Source organism: Plectrocnemia conspersa, unplaced genomic scaffold (genome assembly GCF_051122295.1).
Source record: "Plectrocnemia conspersa isolate PC_06_02 unplaced genomic scaffold, ASM5112229v1 ptg000001l, whole genome shotgun sequence".
Lineage (NCBI taxonomy): Eukaryota > Metazoa > Arthropoda > Insecta > Trichoptera > Polycentropodidae > Plectrocnemia > Plectrocnemia conspersa.
This window is the reverse complement of record NW_028277165.1, coordinates 29,479,924-29,501,259: the sequence shown is the minus strand read 5'-3', so window position 1 is coordinate 29,501,259 and position 21,336 is coordinate 29,479,924. Positions and strand designations below refer to the sequence as shown.

At 28.6% G+C, this 21,336-nt stretch overlaps 1 protein-coding gene across 4 annotated transcripts in view; it reads left to right on the top strand.

Moving 5' to 3' along the window:
• Positions 1 to 21,336, top strand: part of LOC148239552 (monocarboxylate transporter 12-like) — a 192,603-nt gene that overhangs the window by 118,007 nt on the left and 53,260 nt on the right. Inside the window, exons 1-2 of one of the 4 annotated variants that reach the window (XM_088197250.1) lie at positions 7,248 to 7,312; positions 13,255 to 13,739. The exons of 2 other annotated variants lie outside the window; for them this stretch is intronic. In XM_088197250.1, the coding sequence (XP_088053376.1) occupies positions 13,412 to 13,739 (328 nt within the window). In that variant the 5' untranslated portion in view covers positions 7,248 to 7,312; positions 13,255 to 13,411. Of the gene's footprint in view, positions 1 to 7,247; positions 7,437 to 13,254; positions 13,740 to 21,336 lie in introns of those variants that run through there. One more of the 4 variants, XM_088197242.1, reaches the window with a different exon arrangement.

Genomic DNA, 21,336 nt, shown 5'->3' with positions numbered 1-21,336 from the left:
CAATATTTTCAATTTTTTTAATATATCTATACAAATTATGAACATTCAAGAGTTTATATTAATGTGATTCGGAAACTGTGCGCCATATAAATATTTAATATATTCCCATAAATAAAAATAGATCATTTATCAATTCGTATTTGTACGGTTGATTAAATTAAGCAAAGTTTGCTCGCGAAATTGACTGAAAATATTTGTTTTCTGTAGTTGTGGCAATAATTCTTTGGGAAATTTTGAGCGTCGAATGTTTGATATGATCTAGATAATGTGGGGTAAGGTTTACAAGATATCTAGGACATTCTAAATGTAGAATATATTTCACGTTTTGGAAGCATCAATCAGTACCGTATCAGACGTAAATCAAATTTAGGTTTGTCAAGTGGTTAAGGAAAAAGTTTACTGTCTGAAACGCTTTTCGTGAAAATCTTACTGAGATAACATTAATTGGCTTTAAGCTTGAAGTATTTTTATTTTTATTATTATTTTGTTACGCGATAAAAAATGAACATAAATCGAAATCTGATTTTGCTGAAAAATTAAGATTTAGAAATGAACTTTTATCAATAGTCTGACTCTTCTTAAAAATTTTATTTTATTTTTCTGACATTTTTTACAATCAAAAGACTTGTAGTAGCTTGAGGAATATTTAAAACATATACGTATGTATATATAAATTGTACTTTTAAAAAAATACAAGCTATAGAATAAATATTGTCAAATCATAATATATTATCTTTTAATTTCGCGTCACGTCATATTTCATCAAAAGCGCTATACGCCGTCAAAGCCTTCAAAAGGGAAATTCTCGCGTTATATGCGAGAAACTGCGATGTCGCATCATAAAAAAATCTACCAAATTTCAATCATTAATCAAAATCTCAAAACGCTACAATGTCATGTCGCCAAATCGAGATTTCATCGCGTCACTTTCCTCCGTAAGATCATAGCCGAGGACAATGAACCGTCGAAAGCCTCTTGTGTCCCATACAACCTAACTAAAACAAAAAGTTATACATATTCAATACGACTCGATTCGATATAATGGCGAATTTTGAAACAGAGCTTTTAACATGTCCATTTGACTGACATCCGTCAGGGAGTCAAAATTCCGTACCGTGATTTTTACCCAAGTGCATATATAAATAATTTTTCGTTTCAGCCAAAATGCACTCAGACTTATTTTTTAATACAAATTTTAAATGTTAAATTTACTAGTCATTGACTTCTTCAATTGGCTGGTTTTATTACTGGATAATTAGATTATTTTAATTCGCATATCGTATAAAGTTCGTAATTTCATCAACCAAATGCGTATCGAGCCGTTTTCTCAGTCTTTATTGAATTAATGTCAAAAATAACTTTCGGTCTTAGTGTATTGGATAATTACGTTCATATACAGGTCGGCACAAAATTCAATCGTATTTTTAACCCCTAGTAAAAATAACTCCAATTACATTTTATTGATCTTTCTATCAAATATTTCACTATATAAATCAGTAAAAATATTTGACTATTTATATATGGCGAAACAATAATGATTCAAAAATATTTAATACATGCTTTTTACAGATGTATAACTAAAAACATTTCAAAAATTGATTATATCTAAAATTTAAAACATATTAAGAACTGATCTTGTGCGCAAAAAATAGCACCAGTTAAAATGGTTTTAAAATAAGGTTTTATTTGCGTTTTTATTAATTTTATATTAATGAAAATTGCTTTTGATTTATTAGCATTTATATTGCTTGGTTATTCTTTACACGTTATATTTAACATATTAAAAATAAGCAATCAAATAGCTTTAGATGATATTTATACTATTATATTTTTCATTTTTGCACAATTTAATAATATTAAAAAAAAGGATTAGTAAAATAATAATTAAATAAAATCACATAATTTTTTTATAAATACCGCAACCTCATAAAAATATATTTTGATGTATAATACAAACTTACTGATTAAAAAATTAAGATTATAAATAATACATATATCATATCATTATACTAATGATATGTATTTTTCGGTATTTTTCTTAGTTATTCTTTTAAAATTTAATAATAAATACTTTAATTGTATTTATTGTATTTTTCTAAATGTATACGTACATGCATAATTTAAATGTATTATATTGTAACCGCAGAATGAGTTAAATAAATGAATAATAAAAAACATATGAAATAAATTAAATTAAATTTGAATCTTGTTAAGATTATTTTTAATTTATCTTTAAATAAGTCTGTATATTCAGATGATTATATATTCAATCTCCGCAAACATTTTTTTGTATATGTTCAATAGCGAAATCCAATATGTCAATTTTTTGTAAAATTGCGGCAAATTTAAAAACTTAAAGACTGATAACTCCGTATGTTTAAATCTTACGCAAAAGATTGCTTAATATAAAACGTTTAGAAGCTAAACCTGCATCGAAATAAAATATTAAAAAAAAATAGTTTTTTGCTTCAAAACAAACGATGTATCAGATCTTTTTGAGACTTTGAGGCAAAAAAGTTAACTCTCTTAATTTCTTTGTTTTGACGATTGCGTATTAAATTTTTAAGCTCCCCCATAATATTCATTATAAAAATTTTTTTTACAAAATGGCTGCAAATTTAAAACTTAAAGTGTCATAAATTCGTGGGATAAAATCATACTAAAAATGTTTTACACAAAAAGTGTTGAGAAGCTTAATCTGCATCCCAATAAAATATATATATATATTTTTTTTTTTTAAAAAAAAGTTTTATGGTAAATTAATCGGACCCCCATACGAGCTTTTATGCGACTTGGCATATAGTTAACGCATTTATTTCGTTCGTTTTAAGGATTGAGACTTGAATTTTTGATACAGAATAGAGCTTTTAAATACCCTTATGATACTGTTTAAAAATATTATATTTAAAAAAAAAGTTTTTTGCTTCAAAACAAGGTTAATATTATGAGTTTTTTGTACCACTATACAAATGTTTATAAGACCTGTTTTCAAACCTAAATTTATACTGTCAGATAAATGATTTTAGCAATATTTTACTTGTCTAATTAAACAAAAATGGATACATATTTCTTGGATCAATATTAAAATAGTTTATAATCTTGTTTTATTTGTAAATTGTATTAATATATACTATCTATAAATTGTAAAGGCGTTAAAAAATTATTATGATATGTGTTCATCTATTTAAGATATTGTCAAAATGTAACAAGGAAGCTGAATCATTAATTGGTTACTTTATATTTTATCTGCGTGTTGCACGCAACGTTGCAACAAGCTAATTATCGACATAAAATCAAATGGGTCAATGGGCATGTTAGATCATTTTCTTGTTTTAATGCGACAAGAACACTGCAAAATCGCAAATTTCTAACCAATGATCTCACCGCAGTATATCGCGCTACAGTTTATTTACAATCGATCCATAGAAGTTAAACTTTTTTGAGGCAGAAACATTGCAAAAGTTCATAGTTTGATTTTTTTGTTCAAGTCGAACTCTCTCAACAATGACTGGCAATACCTTTGTCTAAGAACACCACAACAACACAAGACCAATTTGGACATTGCGACAAAGAGCGGCTCCTTTTGGACGCTGGAATTCTTCGCGAGCCATCGAGGCATATTCGAGGACCGTTAATTTAATTTAATTAGCTCGTCTCGAAAGGGTGGGACAATTTGTCTGTTTCGAAATCAAGATTGCCTCGAAAAATCCTCGTTTGTCGTCGGTGACGTCAGCAGATTGGGTACGCAGTTAAAGCCCTGGGTATTAGGCTAGATGATGGATAGTCGCTCAGTTTCTTGTTGTTGTTCGCCACTGCGAATGTATTTATATAACAATCTCGGTGTAAATATTGTATTATATTTACTCACGTGTAGGTTGTGAAAGTATTTATGGTCTTACAGAGATTATTTATGATTTTATCTGGGAAAAACGTGCGATACGACCGTGCTGTGTCACGTAATACAATACGCGTATTATCATATGTGTTAGGAAAATGATTATTTAATTCAACATAAACATATATAATTATAATATATACTATATAATAAAATATCTCTGTACAAAGCAGTCTAGATTAGATTCCAACTGGTGGCATTTTATTTAATGTATTGTAAAACATACTTTATAAATTTCGGCTCAACTTTAAATTTTTAGATTTTTTATTATTTGTTATTAGGACTAAATCTTAATTTTTGATTTGTTGGACAGAAAAACAATTTCACTATTACAGGTGTCATGTTGAAGACTAAGACAAATCATTATTTTTATTATAATCCTTATGTTAACAAAGTATTGTTATTATATAAAAAGTAGAACATACTCTAATGACATAATTCGTACTTGAGTAAGATAATTTATTCCACTTGTATAACCAGAAAGTTTTCTTTCCAGATCTACACATAAAACAATATGAGAAAGCGTTATATGAGAATATATCTAGATTTCAATATCTCAGACACTTAAGCCATAAATACGCAAAATATTACATAACTATAGACTTTTTAAGTTAAATAAAAATACGCTAACTTTTCTGATTTAATGAGCACTATATTATAGATAAGAAGTACTCCTTATTGTTAAAGAGATTTAAAAAAATTAAATTTAAACACATCTACAAGAGACAGAACGGGTCGTATCTGTATTTTAATACTAGTGCCTTTTTGCTAGGAGCGTTAAGATATTTTACATTCTTAACATAGCATCTACTTGATGATGTACTAAGTTACTTAGGAGCGGTGTAAATAATCCGACAATGCTCAGCGATTTTCAAAGAGTATCCTAGAGAGTCGCGATCGCGTCCCTCGTTCTTGCTCGTCACGGCCAGTACATCAATGCTTGAGAACGCCTCTTTTGCACGAGTCATCCAGCTTCTTAACAAGCTTATCAAACACATGAATTCTTTCGGCGTTGGTTATTAGGAGTAAAAAAACAAAATTGTTTTCGATTTTATTAATATTATTTTCTTATAAAATCTAGTATAACAAAAAAACTATTGAAACCAAAATAGTACTATTATTAAATTCAGCATATATTTAATCTATTGTGTGTAAATATCTACATTATTACATCTCACACTTAACCGTTTATTTTAATTTATTACTTTGCAATTGACGCTGTTAAATAAATAAAATTTCGAGTCTGCTGCCGTGGCTCGAACCCGCGACATTTGGGCTACCAGTCTAGATTTTACGAACTGCGCTATTCTTACCTTTATATATACTTATATGCATATACAAACTCATATTTATTTTTTTATTTGTACTTATATGCTTTCAAAATATATGTAAACTTGGATACTTGCTCATGAGATTTTCGCATTATATTTAAGTTTTTCCTAATATATGATACAATATTAGAAAATATTTTATAGTAGTTTTCATCTCGTAATTTTATGGTTTGAGTTACATTTTTAGTATTCTATCAAAGCAACAGTGTCGGATATTATAATGATCACATTACAAAATGTTTTTTTTTATATAAAATACGTTATAAAAAATAGTTTATATTTAATTAATAATTATAAAAAAGTATTCCAATATCGTAAACCCTCTGAGCACTTTACAAGACATGAATAGAGCTTTGCTCTCTAGCGTGAGAACAACTTAGCCCAATTGGCGTAATAACAATGCAATTTTTCAGAATGACACGACTCTTCTCCGAGTCTCTTAGCATTCATAAGTATTACAAAAAAACTATAAACTAAATCAAAAACCCTCCTTGAAAGTATTGTAAATAATTTTAGACGTATTTATGTACAAATAAATATACGGAATGGCTTTGAAATACTATTTTAACATTGACATGGCAAAAATTCGAGCTTATTTTCGCTTCATCGAAAGCCGATAAATATCTCAGGTTAGATTTAGTACGAACGGGGTGAAAGGGAAATTCCAGCCCTACGACAATTTCGGAATAAGGGTGAGGTGTTTTACTATGGATATTGAGACTCACCGACGTCTTTACGAGACAACCAAGTAGATATACGGGATATTTGAAAAGTTCATAATTCAAACACAGAAATCATGTAAGTTTTATTGCAATTTTGACCTTTCGTCGTACTTATATATTAGCGAAAAAATTAGAAATATCTAGAAAAGTAATTGATTAGCAACTGAACCGTCAAAAGCTTAAAAATATACTGAAATATTATATTTTTATATTTGTTCAATATATTATAAATATACATATAACCATAAAATATATAATAGCTAAAAAATCTGGTCATTTTATACTTGGCTATGTTAAGTTTAATATATATATATTTTTTTATGTTTTGTATATTTTTTTTATTTTTATTTCTAAGCACATCAACTGGCTTTAAATTGTGTTATTCTATTCTATCAATAAATACTTCTCTTAAAACATATTTTTGACACATTTTTGACAAACGATCTTTCCGTCCAAAAATTTTGAAAGCATCTATTGAAGCTTTTTAATCTTACATTTTAACGCTTGCATTCCAGTTTATTATTTATAGTCAAAAAGATGTTTTAGACTACGGGTTTTTTTTTGAGGATTTGTTTATAAAGCGTATTACTTAAAATAAAACTATAAATACAACGTCACGTAGGACCCCCCTTAAGGATAAATAAATATTTAATCTCAAAAGATTAATTCTGTCGTGGTCATTATTTACGTATGGATCTTGGGTTTCTTTCGATCGTTTGTTTTTGAAGTGACATTTTTCCTATTTAGCTATTAATGGAGAAATATATACTACAAGATAAATAAATATTAATTCTTAATGTACAGATAATTTCACATTAGCATATAATAAAATCTTAACATATGATATTCGATTAAATAATATATAAATACTATACATTTTCTCTACTTGTATGTTCGACAATCTCTTCTCGTATTTATTTCATGTTTTTTTCTATTTTCTGTCCAAAAACTATTGAAACTTTTATAATTGGCATGTAGCCATTTCCTCAACTTGATCCAATTATTTTTCATTTTTGGTGTTATTATGATGACAATGAATAGTATTACTCAAATGTGTTACTTTGTTTTCAACATTTACGCAAATTTGTATTATATAACAAATCACTTTTAGTCGTTTTACCCAGAGCTAAGAGGATAATGCGTTTTATGCTAAGTAGTCCATACAAAGTTTGATAAAAGTTTTGATAAAATTCATTAATCTTGTGTCAAAAGCATTATATATTTGTTATGTATTTCAATGTCAAATCGTGAACTTTTCAAACACCCCTCATACACCTGTCTTTGAAGGAGTTCGGCGCCAGATCAGTCTCCTCCGAAACGACGGACGGTTCGCACGCGCACACGGCACTGTTTGTCAAAATGTGGTTCGCGAAATTTAAATAAAAAAAAATATTCTAAAACCTAGAAGTATAAGCTATCGTTTAAATTTAAAAAAAAATTAAAGTTACTTTTATATTAAAAAAATAGTTTTGTTGAACTTTTAAAAATGTGAGTGCAATCTTTGTGTTAACGATCGTCGATTAATATTTTTTTATAATTGTGTCGTTACGCCTCAAGTGAGGTCCTTTTCGGTTAACGTCCGACCTATGCCATGTGCTGGTTATTGTCGTAGTAAAGGATAGGTCGTAAAACTTGAACGTCAAGCACTAATCTGTCCTTAATGGCACGATTTTTCTTTAACGATGGGCGTTTGCAACACACGTTATATCAATAGATATATTTTTCTGGTTCTCTAATTGCATATATCGACCGTTCTCTTATTAAATAAAATTACTGTCTTGGAGAATGTCGTGGTGGTATTATTGTTATAAATTATCGTTATCTTGAATTATCATAATGTGCGTTATTATTTCTTAGTACCTGCTCATTATCGCATTATCTTGATCGTATGTGATTTTTTTAATAAATAAAAAAACGTTTGCATGCTAATAAAATTATTTCTTGTGTGTATTATGTGCAAAAAACGTTATACATGATTATACTGTCACGATCATGAACTCAATACAAAGATTTCATTTAGAAAACAAAGTACAAAATACACTAAAACGCTTTAGACATTGTATTTATTTTTTAAATATTCGTAACATTTCTGAATTTAAAACTGAAATTGCGCATTTAAAAGTAGCCTAATCATTCATTAAAAAAATTGTATTTGCGAGGCAAAATATAGTTCAAGTAAATTCAATAAGTATACGTAACATTATTTTAACCATTTATTATTACTAAATAAATATTTATTTTAATAATATATGTAAAGTAATATTTAATATATAATACTTTACTGTACAATTAAAATGTCTTAATAACACATGATATTTTATATAATACATAATAGTAATTAGATATCACTCATAAATATTAATGTGATATTTATAAACTCAGAATTGAAGGATTTGTATTATGTACAATTTTACTACAGTATATTTGAAAAAGTATGTTGATAAATCAACGTTTTGACACACTTTAAACTCTCAGATTGATGAAAGTAATATTTTTATGAAATAACCCACAAAATATAATATTTTCATTAGAAAAAATAATACTTAATTCAGACTAAAAAGTAGCAGTGTCATCTTAAATATTTATTATTTGCTATTTAATTATTTATAATTTAATTTATAAATTACTTTAAAAATATTTTAGGATTTAAACACTTCTTTGTACAAAGAAAAGTTTTAATAACGCTGGATTTTTATATAATACAATATGTTATAGCATAAAAGTAATTAGATATTTCTCATAAAAATTAATGTGATATTTATATTTTTTTAATTAAGGGATTTGTATTATATACAATTTTATTGCAGTATATTTGAAAAAGTACGTTGAAAAATCAACGTTTTGCCACGCTATATATTTTCAGATTAATGAAAGTCATTTTTTTATAAAATAACCCACAAAATATATAATACTTTCATTCGAAAAAATAACACTTAATTAGGACTAAAAAGTAGCAATCTCACCTTTAATATGTATTATCTGTTATTTTATTATTAAATATGAATAAAAAATATTATATATATTTCTAGATTAAAAACTTAGGTAGTGCATTTTAAAGTTTGCTAATTATTTATTAAAAATGGTGTGTTATAAATATTTGTATTTAGCAAGGCTCAGAATGTCTTTAAAAAAATAATTTCTTGAACTTATTAAATTCAATTAAATTTCTTATAACTATTCTCAACTCATATACACATTATTAATACATGAAAAAGTAGGAATAATTTTTATTTTTATATATCTGTACAAAGAAATGTTTTTTAATACTAGCTTTTACATAATTTAATGTTATTAAATGATTAGAATCAAATATTACACATGAAAATAAGGTGAAATTTCTAAACTTTGAAGTAGAGTATTTCATATATTTTAAAAAAAGAGTGTCGATAAATCAACGCTTAGACACACTATTTTTAGGTTGATATGAAAAAGTTTTTAAGACATTAAATTTTCATTAAAAAATGTATGAATTTTATACATTTTAATAATAATTGGTTATTTTTGTAATATAAAAAAAAAAATATTTCATTAATCATATTATTATGAGAACAATAATGTTGTATTTTATACAAAGTATTAGTAAATGTAGCTCTGTTATTATTTTAAAAACAAAATATATATTTTATTTTCATATATTTATATAGCTTAATTTTTTTTGAATAATTTATTTATTTAAATACAGAAGATTTAATATATATTTTATAGCATATATGTATATTTTTATTTGCTACACAATGGGCCAAAAATCACACATTTTAATATTTTTTTAATTTTCTCCACACATTTTATTAATTTAAGTTAGTGATATAACATAGTTATTCGAACATGCTCTGTATTCATAATTCATATCTACATTGTTATTTTGATTGGTATTATTTTTTTATATATTTAATGTTAATTTAATATATAATTGATTCTTGTAGCATATTTGCTACATACTGAAATTAATCGATAAATTTATATTTGTTACAAATATTTTTTTCATCATATTTTATATTATTTTTTCGTATGATTTTTTATTAGTACAAAATAAAATAAAGGGTTTAATTATATAATATATGTGTGTCTGATCATAATGTGCTTTTAAAGTCATTAATTGAAATATATTGAGGCAATACTTCAATTTAATGAAACGACTCAATATATGGAATAATGATTTATGAATAGTCAATTCATTAAATATATTTACATATTCACATGTGAATTATAAAGATCGCCCAGTATTAATTAATAATCACGCAGTGAGATATATTATGTCCAGTGGCGTTTACGTCTATTTTCTTTTCGATACACATTTTTTGCTCTCTCTCCACAGGGTACCAAAGATTCGGAAATGAGGTCTGGCCCCTCACGCTTTTATCTAACGGTGCTCACTGTTCAAAATCAAATAAATTATTATTTCAATCAGGAAATCGACATTTTTTTAACGCACCCAGATCACGATTAATAATTATTATCCAAAATCCAAAACTTCAGCCGTTTCTGAAACGACGACACAAATATCATTTGCCCTTCGGCTTAAGAATAAAGTTTATGGTCGTTAAGTCTTTGTTTTGCGCAATTTGTGCAATTCAATATTGTTTATTCAGGATCGCTTATTACTTATGATTTGAATGGGATAATTTGCTCAAAACAAAGTAGCTTAATTGCTTTTATATCGATACATTTCCTTGAGACTCGTCTAACTGGTGTAATCGTCGAATTCCATCAGTCAGATTTTTTTTTGAACTGTTAAACGCTTTGAAGTAAAGAACAGTTTATTTATCTTGGCTCTAATTGACAGATTATTTAAAAGTGTTTTTTCTCTGATTGATAAATGTATTAAAATAGCTCGATTTACCAGTGATTCTAACCGTTACTATTTAAATAATAATTAAAATAGACGATCAACTTTAAAGAGCAGTAAATTTTAATTAATGCATTATTAAAAATCATATAATATTGGGGTAATTTTATTCAAATAATATTACAAAAATTAACGTCTTACAATTATAGATATATTATAAATAATCTCTCTATTTAAATAATAAGTATTTTGTGCCATTAAGAAAAATATGTCGGTTGGTTTAAATTAGTTCATTTAAATAGTAACCAAATTTATGTTCATGTTTTATATTTTATTTTATGCATTGCTTTGATAATCGACTATTGGATTTATCTGTAAACTATGAACATATATAAACTGTATAAAAAAATAATCTTTTTTAATAAGGCATTTTTATCATGAAACAATTTTTTTTCATAGCATATATAATATTAGAGTGCAGCCAAATTTATGTCATTATTTTGCAAGAATTTTTTTCAATGTAAAATAAAATAAAATATTATATAGTGAATCACTATTGAATCGTTATATGAATTATAAACAAAAAATCTATTTCACACGCTGGCTCTGTATGTTTTTATTCTTCGTAACAATCAAAACCGGTCCAGCGCAGAATCCAAACACAAGATCAACATTCGGCAAACACTCAGCCGACAGTCCAATTTCCTCTTCTGGACAGTGTTCGGTGCCTTCGTGGAGATTATCTGGCTTTTACACATCCAACTCGTTACAAAACATAGATTATCGTATTTCAAAGAGAACCCCTTATTACTTGAAATGGGTGTTACTGGGAAAATATCGTATATTTATGCGTTTCAATCACTGTGATTGAAGCCAGCCAAGTGTAAAACAAGAACTCGAATCCACTTTATCAATCGAGAAGCGAGCAATCACTGTTCACCTGATAAAATGTATATAAAGCACATATGCAAAAATACTACGGTCCACGAGATACGAGGAAATGGATTGAAAAATCAAGATTTTCCCAAAAGCATTAATCTTTCGCGAACAATTACTTTGGATTTATTAACGGACGTTTATCAACGCTAAAAATTCATTCGCTTAAATTAAAATATTTTTGAACAGTTAATACTGAAAAACATATAACATTAAAATACTATTGTATATTACTAATGATATAATTTATTCCAGTTTAAATATGCTAAGGAATGACCATTAAAAATGCAAAATGCTAAATATAAACTTTGAACAATATGATAAACTATCTGTAGATATATATATAATCAAATTACCGATAAAAATACAAGCTGACATGTTTTTTTAATCTGTTATTCATTTCTCTTCACGTAAAAGGCAAAATAGCAAACCATTACGTTGCCATATATTCCCTAATGCATTGTTATGTAATAGTAAAAAGTGAGACACAGACCATATGTAAAAGTGACTGTGCGTAAAAGATTAAGGTATCGACTATTTTTTATGGATGTTATATATAGTATGCTAACCAACACGATAGACCAGTGGTATAAATCAGTGACTTATACCTGAAAAACCTGGGCTTGAATCACATATGGACTCAAGTGATTCTTAATTTTTATTGTGTATGTGAAATCGGAATTATTGATTATCATATAATTATAATTTAAATCGATCATCCTATATTAGGTTTTCTTAGATTTTCTTAATCTCACGGATTGTATTTGAAATTATAATTTTAAATTAAAATAAATAAAGACTTTTGTTTTACTACTTACTTAGTAGTTGCTGATTGTTTTTACCCTATCATAACACATTGGGCTGACGCTATAAAAAAATTCAAAATCTATTTATATTAATATTTTATTCAATATAAAATATTCTCGAGTCCCCCAAAAATCATAATTTAATTGTATGATATGTATCTTGGTTTTAAAAATAATGTTTAATTTTATTTTTCAACCACAAATATAATATTTACTGAATATAGACCATTAATATATTTTTTATTGTCTTATTGTATCGGTATCAATATATTTATTTTATACAAAAGCCACATCGTAAAAGTTTAATATCCTTAATGAACCGCAAAACACTCTCAATGGTATAACGTTCCTTTATTAAATACGTTTATTTATAATAAATAAATATTATACCTATGCTCAATTTAACACAAACAATGAATACTTTTAACTACTTGTTTGATTTTAAAACTCAATCAGATTAAGATATTAATGTATAATTGTCGCAAATATAATTAAAACAACTTGTCATATGATTGAAGTGGTCATAAAACTGATTATCCGATTAGGAACGAGTTTTAAATCCGAACCACACGTCATTTAATCTGCAATCGAATATTGACTAAAGTATATTTACAACCAGATAACAATCGACAGATTTGCGTCAGTGACAAATTAATAATTAACAATATGTAAATATATTTGTGTCAAATGTCATGTTACATCAGCGATGAAAGATTATTAAATATATTATAATAATAATTAATTAAGTTCAGCTTTATATACCTAATTATATTTTTAGTGAAAATCAACGGTTAATATATGCAATTTAGATACTATATATAAATATGCATCAAACGCCATTTAAACCTAACGAAATGGAAATGTCCACCGAGTGTAAAAATCCGTTAAAGTGATGCACCGAAAAGAGTATCGGACCTAGTGCAGTGCCTTGGCGCATGTCGCTGTGTCGCTCCCGCTCTTGGCCACTGCTCCAAGGGGCCGGGGCCTGCTTGCCTTCGGCGAATGGGGCCCCCGAGACATGCTACCCTATCGAGGTGCCTCCAGGGAGAAGGGCGAAGGCGCCACACGAGGTGCACCTAGCAGCTCAACTAGTTGCCAGGAGGCTACTCTGCAGGCACTATTATCCAGAAGGCGGATGGGGATGGACGATCACTGCTTGCGCGCTGCTGGTCCAGCTGCTGGTTCACGGACTGCAGATGTCGTATGCTGTGCTGATTCGCAGCGTGAGGCAGAAGTTTGTCGTAGAGGAGCTATACATGACAGGTGATTTAATACTATCCAATTAAAATATTATCTACACCCCGACGACTTAAAACCATTACTGTATATTAATGATAATATAAAAGTAATTCGTAATTCTAAATTATTACTTTTCATAGCTATCAAAATAGTTTTCAAAGCATTAAAAATGTCAATCCATGATTTACTCTGGAGCAAGAACACCATTTAAAATGTAACGTGTTTCATCGGAAAACAGTGATAACGGATTTTGGTGTCCTATTTCAAGCAGACTACAGATTGTATCAGCATATAAAAAACATATGCAATAAAGATTCCTAAAAAGTTAGGATTTGTCTTGAGCTCTCAGACACTGTATGCCTTGTATAATCGCCTAATACGCAGTATCTTAGAGCATGCTTTTCTTCTCTGATAGGAAAATAATGCAACCGATTCACTTTTAATAAAAAAATATCCAAAAAACGATTTAAGATACATACGAAATTATAAATATTATTCATTTTTTCCGACCAAATTCCAACAGTGTGTGCTATGATTTGATTTTCTGAAGTCGCGTCAACGAGTATACCTATAAAAGTATTTCTTTAATTTTAGATGGTGCAAATTTATATGGTCCTCTTCAGAAATAATACAATTTTGGAATAGTTATAAGCACACTTTGTAATATTGCCTTAATCTATTTTATGATACTTTATTGTACAACATTATTCTTTAAATGTTTTATTGTCTTTACAAACAGTAAAAAAATGCAGGATTTAGTTTGTTATATATATATACAATAGTATCTAATTTTCTTTGCATTTCTAGACCATGGTCTCTTACTTCCTTTTTTATTTTTGGTGGATGTTTGCATTGACAAAAATTACATTTTTAAGTATTTTTTTTCATTTTTTTAATATAAACATATTTTTATTTTATACATACATATACGTTAGTTAGCATTTAAAGCATTTAAAGTGATTATTAATGAAATATTTTGTTGTGACCTAAGTTATTGTAATAATTTTAAGTGGTTTTCTTGGAATTTATTTTTGACTTTACAAATATTACAGTTCCAGCTGCAGTTCTAATAATACGATAATACCTATATAATTTATAACTAGCAAAATTTGTTTTTATCAAAGCCTTTAAATGCATTTCAGTTATTAGAGCTAAATCTATGTATTCGTTTATTTACAATTAATTAAGTTCACACTGTCTCTCTCCAAGTCCGTTTGCATTCCAAGCTAATATTTTTAAACCATTACGTCTGTTGTCTATTGAATACGATGTTTTGGCTAAAAAGTCATGCTATGAGCTAATGCATTATCGTGATGTAAAATTGTAGCAGTGTTTTTAAACAATTTTAATCGATTTCTTTGGATTGCCTTACGTATATAAGGTAAAATTGAAAACTATACAAAAATTTAAATCATGACATAGAATTGCACTTGGCGTGCTTTTTTTGTCTTTGCACTTTTGGGCGCTTTCATTGAGACAATTGAACCTATGATTTATGTCATGGTAACTTCGTAAAGACGGGTTAAAACATCGTATGGATCGTATGCTAGTTATTACTTAAATATTACAAATTAATTTATCTTCATTGCTTTTCATAGTAAAATCTCAAAAATTTACTTTGTTAGTAAATAATATCTTATATAATTTAAATATATTATACTAAAGAGCAATGTGTCATTTATTTTGAGGGTGATTTTGATTCTGTTCCTTACTATATACATTTAAGCAGATTATTTATTACTAAATTATATTTACAATACTTTTTTTAATGATAAAAATTATTTATTATTAATTAATCAGTGCTGAGGAATTTCATATTATATGAACATTCACACGATATTGTGTATTATGAATATCCACCTGACCTATGAAACATAATTTATATAACAAATTCGCACCTCGCATTTGACCCCCGACCCTCCAAGAAACATCTCACAATGATGGATGACCATAGCGAAGTATATTGAATAATAAAGAGGATCAAATACTAAAGCCTTTTTCACAAAAGCACGAAAACCTATTTTTGCAATTCAATATCCAAATAATATATATATATATATATATATGTAGTATATGTATATGCACATATATATTAATTTTTAAAATACATTCACACATTATTAAATCTTTAAAATGTAATACATACACCTACATAAATAAACAATGAAGTGCATTACGTCTAATTAGATTTTCCTTATAAATTGTATTGATAGGTTTTATAAATTCTAAACTACATATCTATAAATGGAATTGTTTTAATGATGTGTGAAAGTAAAGACTTTCACCCATTATCAACTGCAATGTGAGTCCATTCGGTTATTCATTAGAGGCAATAAATAAATTTAATTGTATTTAATGGTCACTTTAAAATGTACTTGTTATTTAATTTAAATAATAATTATAGCATATTCTTATTAATTTAAAATACAATATAAGCGGTTTTCCACCATAAAAATTTCGCTGAATTTTGGTTAGGTGTGAAAGGTTGAGAAGAAGGCATCACTACTAAGCCCACGCTCCCTTTTACGATCGGAAATTGTGATAATATTTACATTAAACCGCAAAACACCGTGTACACAGGGTCGTCGTAAAGTGGCGTTCAATTTATTCGACACATACAAACACAATAATAGGAGAACCGGCGAAAATTATTTCATGTTCCGTATTATACTACGCGTGTGTCGTAAAATTTTCACAGAAGCTTAGCAATAACCCTGAAACGGTAACAAAAATACACAATTGAATTAATTAATTTTATTAAATGTGTAATAAAATAAAATTGTTTGAGGGATCTGAATAATGGAAATTCAGTCCATTGAATCAATTTTACATTATCGTCAGAGTTTGCGAAAGTAATAAAAAGTTTTGACGAGAGATTGAGAAATCTTACACGATTAAACAAAGAAAAGAACCGTACAAATCAAATGCTAGTACAATATTTGTTCAATGCTTATAGCTTAATCGATTGGAAAACAATGGGTTATGTTTATAATTGATATATATTTTTTCCATGTACATATATATATTCTTTCGACTGCAACAATCAAACATGACTTAAATAAATTATCATTGGTAAATAGCTTTTCTTTATTAATTTATAAATAAACTACAATTAAACTGACTTTAGTTATACTCTTTTACATTTTTCATTTTTACGAAAAAAATGCTTTTTAATGAAAAATCTGTATTAAACTTTCCTACTTTTCTGGTCGTTGCTTCTTTAAACGTAATGATGACATATGTTTTGTCACTGTCACTAATCTAATGGTTTTGTCTAACTATGTTTCAAAATCATTGGACTCTGGTGTACAAGTGGACGTCGTATACACAGATTTTGAAAAAGCATTTGATAAAGTTAACCATGTTTTACTTGTAAAAAAGTTATCTAATTTCGGGTTTTCTGAAGATCTCATAAATCTATTCTCAAATTACTTGACCAATAGATATCAATTCGTCAAGTATAATAACTCCTTTTCAGAACGATATAAGACCCCTACTGGAGTACCTCAAGGATCCAATTTGGGTCCATTGTTGTTTTTATTGTTCATTAATGACATAGAAACAGCAATAGAGCATTCAGATTGTTTATTATATGCAGATGACTTGAAAATTTACAAGAAAATGCATTCGATTTCTGATTCCCTCGACCTACAGGAGGATCTCAACTCTATATGGAAATGGGCTTGCTATAACCAATTGCCTTTCAGTGTAAAGAAATGTCACACAATTTCATTTTCAAGGTCATTAACGCCGGCAAAATATTCATACCATCTAGGCGGATATTTACTGGAAAGGTTTTCTTCAACTAAGGATTTAGGAGTGACTTTCGAAGAACGTTGGAAATTTAGCCAGCACATTGCAGAGACTCATAGCAAATCCTTAAAAATGCTCAGTTTTATCTTGAGAAATGCGCGTTACTTCAGGAATACTTTAGTATTGCGCACTCTTTATGATACTCTAGTCCGCAGCATACTAGAAACTAGCTCCATCATTTGGATCCCAGGCGTAATGAATCAATGTAATGAATTGAAGCTTGAAAAAGTACAACGTAAATTTCTTCGATATTTATACTTGAAGGAATACGGGTATTATCCGTTCTTGTTTCCCAGTGCTTTTATTTTGGGAGCCCTGGGATACGTTTCTTTGTCGACTCGCAGAAGTGTTTATGTAATTAAACACTTCTGGAAATTGCTCAAGGGCATCGTAGACAATCCTTCAGTGCTCGAGCAGCTTCAAATGTGGGCTCCTGAAGGTGGTTATAGTTCTCGGTCGCGTCCACTATTCTTGCCTGTTAAGTCTAGAACTGGAGCGCTTGCCAACTCTTCTCTGGCTAAGGCTATTTATCTGCTCAATTCTGTCCATAGTAATATTGACATTTTCTCTTGCACATATGGAGTTTTGGTTCAGTTCGTATGGGACAATGCACACCTTTTGAGGTGATTTGTGTCTGTTGTTTTGTCTTGTTTATATTTGTATGTATTATGATGTATTAGTACTTTTGACTATCGTGACGCATTGGGTTTGCCTGTCAGGTCACGATGGTTATAATTTTAATAAATAAATAAATAAATAAACATGTTGTATTATTTTAGTACAGACATAAACGTAATATTTTGGCATTTAATTTGGTAATAAAATAATTACCACTCAGCTTCTTTTGCTTTGAAAGTTCAATGATTAATATCTAAGAGTATTGACTGAATATTATAAAAAGAGTTAGAGATCGCACTAAAGACGCTGTCGAATTATAATTACGTAACGTCACTATGGAATGCGAAGCAATGAGAGCACCACATACAGTCATACATCGTAAATATTTAACGGTCGTCAACGGTTGTCCGTTTCTGATGTTTGCTTTATTTTTAGAAATTTTAAACAGTTTCAAGATGAAAAATCTAATTTTCTTGCTAACCCATAAGTAGATAAATAGTAAAATAAAGTCTCCTTAATATAATAAAATTACTCCATCTACCATATAATTTATACAGTATGATACAAAATATATTTTTTTATATACGTGTGTATACAATATGTACATTTATATCGATCAAGTGATGACCTTACTCCTCATCTTACGACACGCGTAAAAACGAATGAAAATATAAACTGTCAGCATCCGGAGGATCATCCCCTAAGGTCTGCGAGCGGTTTATAAGGCAAACACGCGTCGTAAAAATTAGGGGCTGTTTTTCGAAATCGCTTTTTATACGCTCGCGTTTTATATTATTTCTCTGCGAATTTACGGCCGCCGGGCGTTAAGGGGTTACCGGATTTTATTGGGAGAGACGGTGACGGGCCTCGCTACGGAAAACAGGATTAACGGGATAAGATATTTTGATGTCCCGTGGATCCTAGGGATGAAGACGTTTGGGCGCCTCATAAAATTTCACAGTATTGCCGCTAATTGCCTAGCAATTTTCCTTTATGTCTGCATATTCATAGTCACGTAGGCATTTTAATAAGGATGTTGCAAAATAATTAATGGTGCAATTACCTGTTTGAAAACAAAGAACTTCCTTGAAATATTTAAAAGAGCACTGCTAATTTAATTAAAATAGTGCTGAGACATATTATCAGGGTTATATAGATGATAACATAGTTATTATTTTTTTATTTAATTAAATTATATTTTAATAAATACTTTAATGAAAAAATAATATGATGTAGTAGAAATAGTTACAGATGTATATGTATTATAGTTATTCGACACCTTTTTACGCTATGATGCTCTTTAATATGACTCGTTTACACATAAGTGATTTTGATTTATTTAGATTCAACAAAGCAATAAAAAAATCATAGGAGCGATGGTAAAAAGCAGACCTTATAAATTGTATACCCTAATTTAATTTGATTCTGCGTATAATATATATTTTTTTATTTACAATAGAATTTTTTATGATACACATTCTCCATATTTCATTTTTTCTTTGACAAAAAAACACTGTATGTTCGCGCTGTTTCCCAAAAAAACTTACATCCAAATATCCGCGCTGACTCTACTCATTTCAAAGCATGGATTTTCACGCATCGCGAACCTATATAATAAAACTTTTCTCCTAAATCACGCCTCATTCTAGATTTTCGCTTATGAATATCACGCGTGGAATTCAATTATTACATCACAATATATGACCAAATTTAAACAAAATTCGACGGCAAAGTTTTAACTATCATTTCGGTTCGAGCGGCAAAAACGCTTGTAACAAGTTTAGTGAAGATAAGATTATTCGTCAACTTTGCCGAATCGAAGTTCGATAACTTTAAGAATTAAGCGAAAGTCGCATTAAAAACTAAAGACATGACCATTTAAACACTCAACATAAGAACATTAGAAGATTGTTTATATTTTGATAGCTAAAATATGAATGATGATTAAATAATTATTGACTAATGATGTGAACCCATTGCGTTATTATATATACCTCCATTAAAATTTATTAACTCTTTAAAACAGACTTATGCAGAGGTTTCGAACAGAGGTGCGTACTAATAAATTTTATTTTTATTTTCTTGTAACTGTATAAACAGTAAGTTGAAAAAAAACAATATTAGGGCTATATAAGGTGTGTAGGGGGCGGTTTATGCACTCTAGCAATATTTTCCTGGCGATCACAAGAATTTACCATGACGAGGAAGTACAGCGAATATCATTTATAACATATAAATAAGTTTTTAATTATTTAAAAATTAATTTCTTGTGTATGTTGCGATAGACCGTTGGCGTTCCAAGTGGCAATATGTAGTATAACGGTCGTTTTTCAATTTTAGAAAAAAACTATTATGAGTATGTTGAGCATAATATTTACTTATTGCATTAGCTCTTTTATCGTTTTTTTTATTTCAGATATTATATTGTTTTCTTATAATATTTCGATCGGTTGCGTAACGTAATTTCTAACTTTCTATGCATACGTTGATTATGTTGTATTTGGGTTGGTTGGTTCTATTTTTTTTTGTCAAATACAAGGGAGGGGGTAAATACTCCTACCTGTCTTCTCCCCACCTCCCTTCTCTAATGATTCCCTATATATTCATAGTTTCATATATGTTTCAAATCTATATTATTCCAGCTTCTCTATATTTATTTAGTCATTCAGGAACTGCTGTATTAAAATATATTTCTGTTTGATTTCATTCAACAACAACCCTCGTAAACGTGATACATCTCGAACGCCTACCACCTGGGGCATAACTCATCCTATTTGCACTCTTATCTGAAAAAGCTCTCGAAAGGAAAAAAATAATATATCACGGCAAAGGAAGCATTCGTTCGTTCTGCGTAATCCGGTCACATATATTTTTAAACGTCAAAAACAATTTATCCCCATTTCGCCGCCAAAGTACACCCTTTCTATGTAACACCAGAGTCCATTATGTAGATTTATACGAGTTTATATCGAAATTTATGTGCCACCTCATTTTGCACATCTCACTCGCCACAAATCGCGTAACGACACATTTGCATAAATATGATAATGTACATGCCGCCCTAACGAGACATGTAAAATTTGTAACGGTTTGAGTCACCTATCAGCGAGGAGTGATACTAGAATATATTATTATTTAGCAAAGTTTTGAACCATTAAATTGCACTTGAATATTCAAATATGTTTAAAAT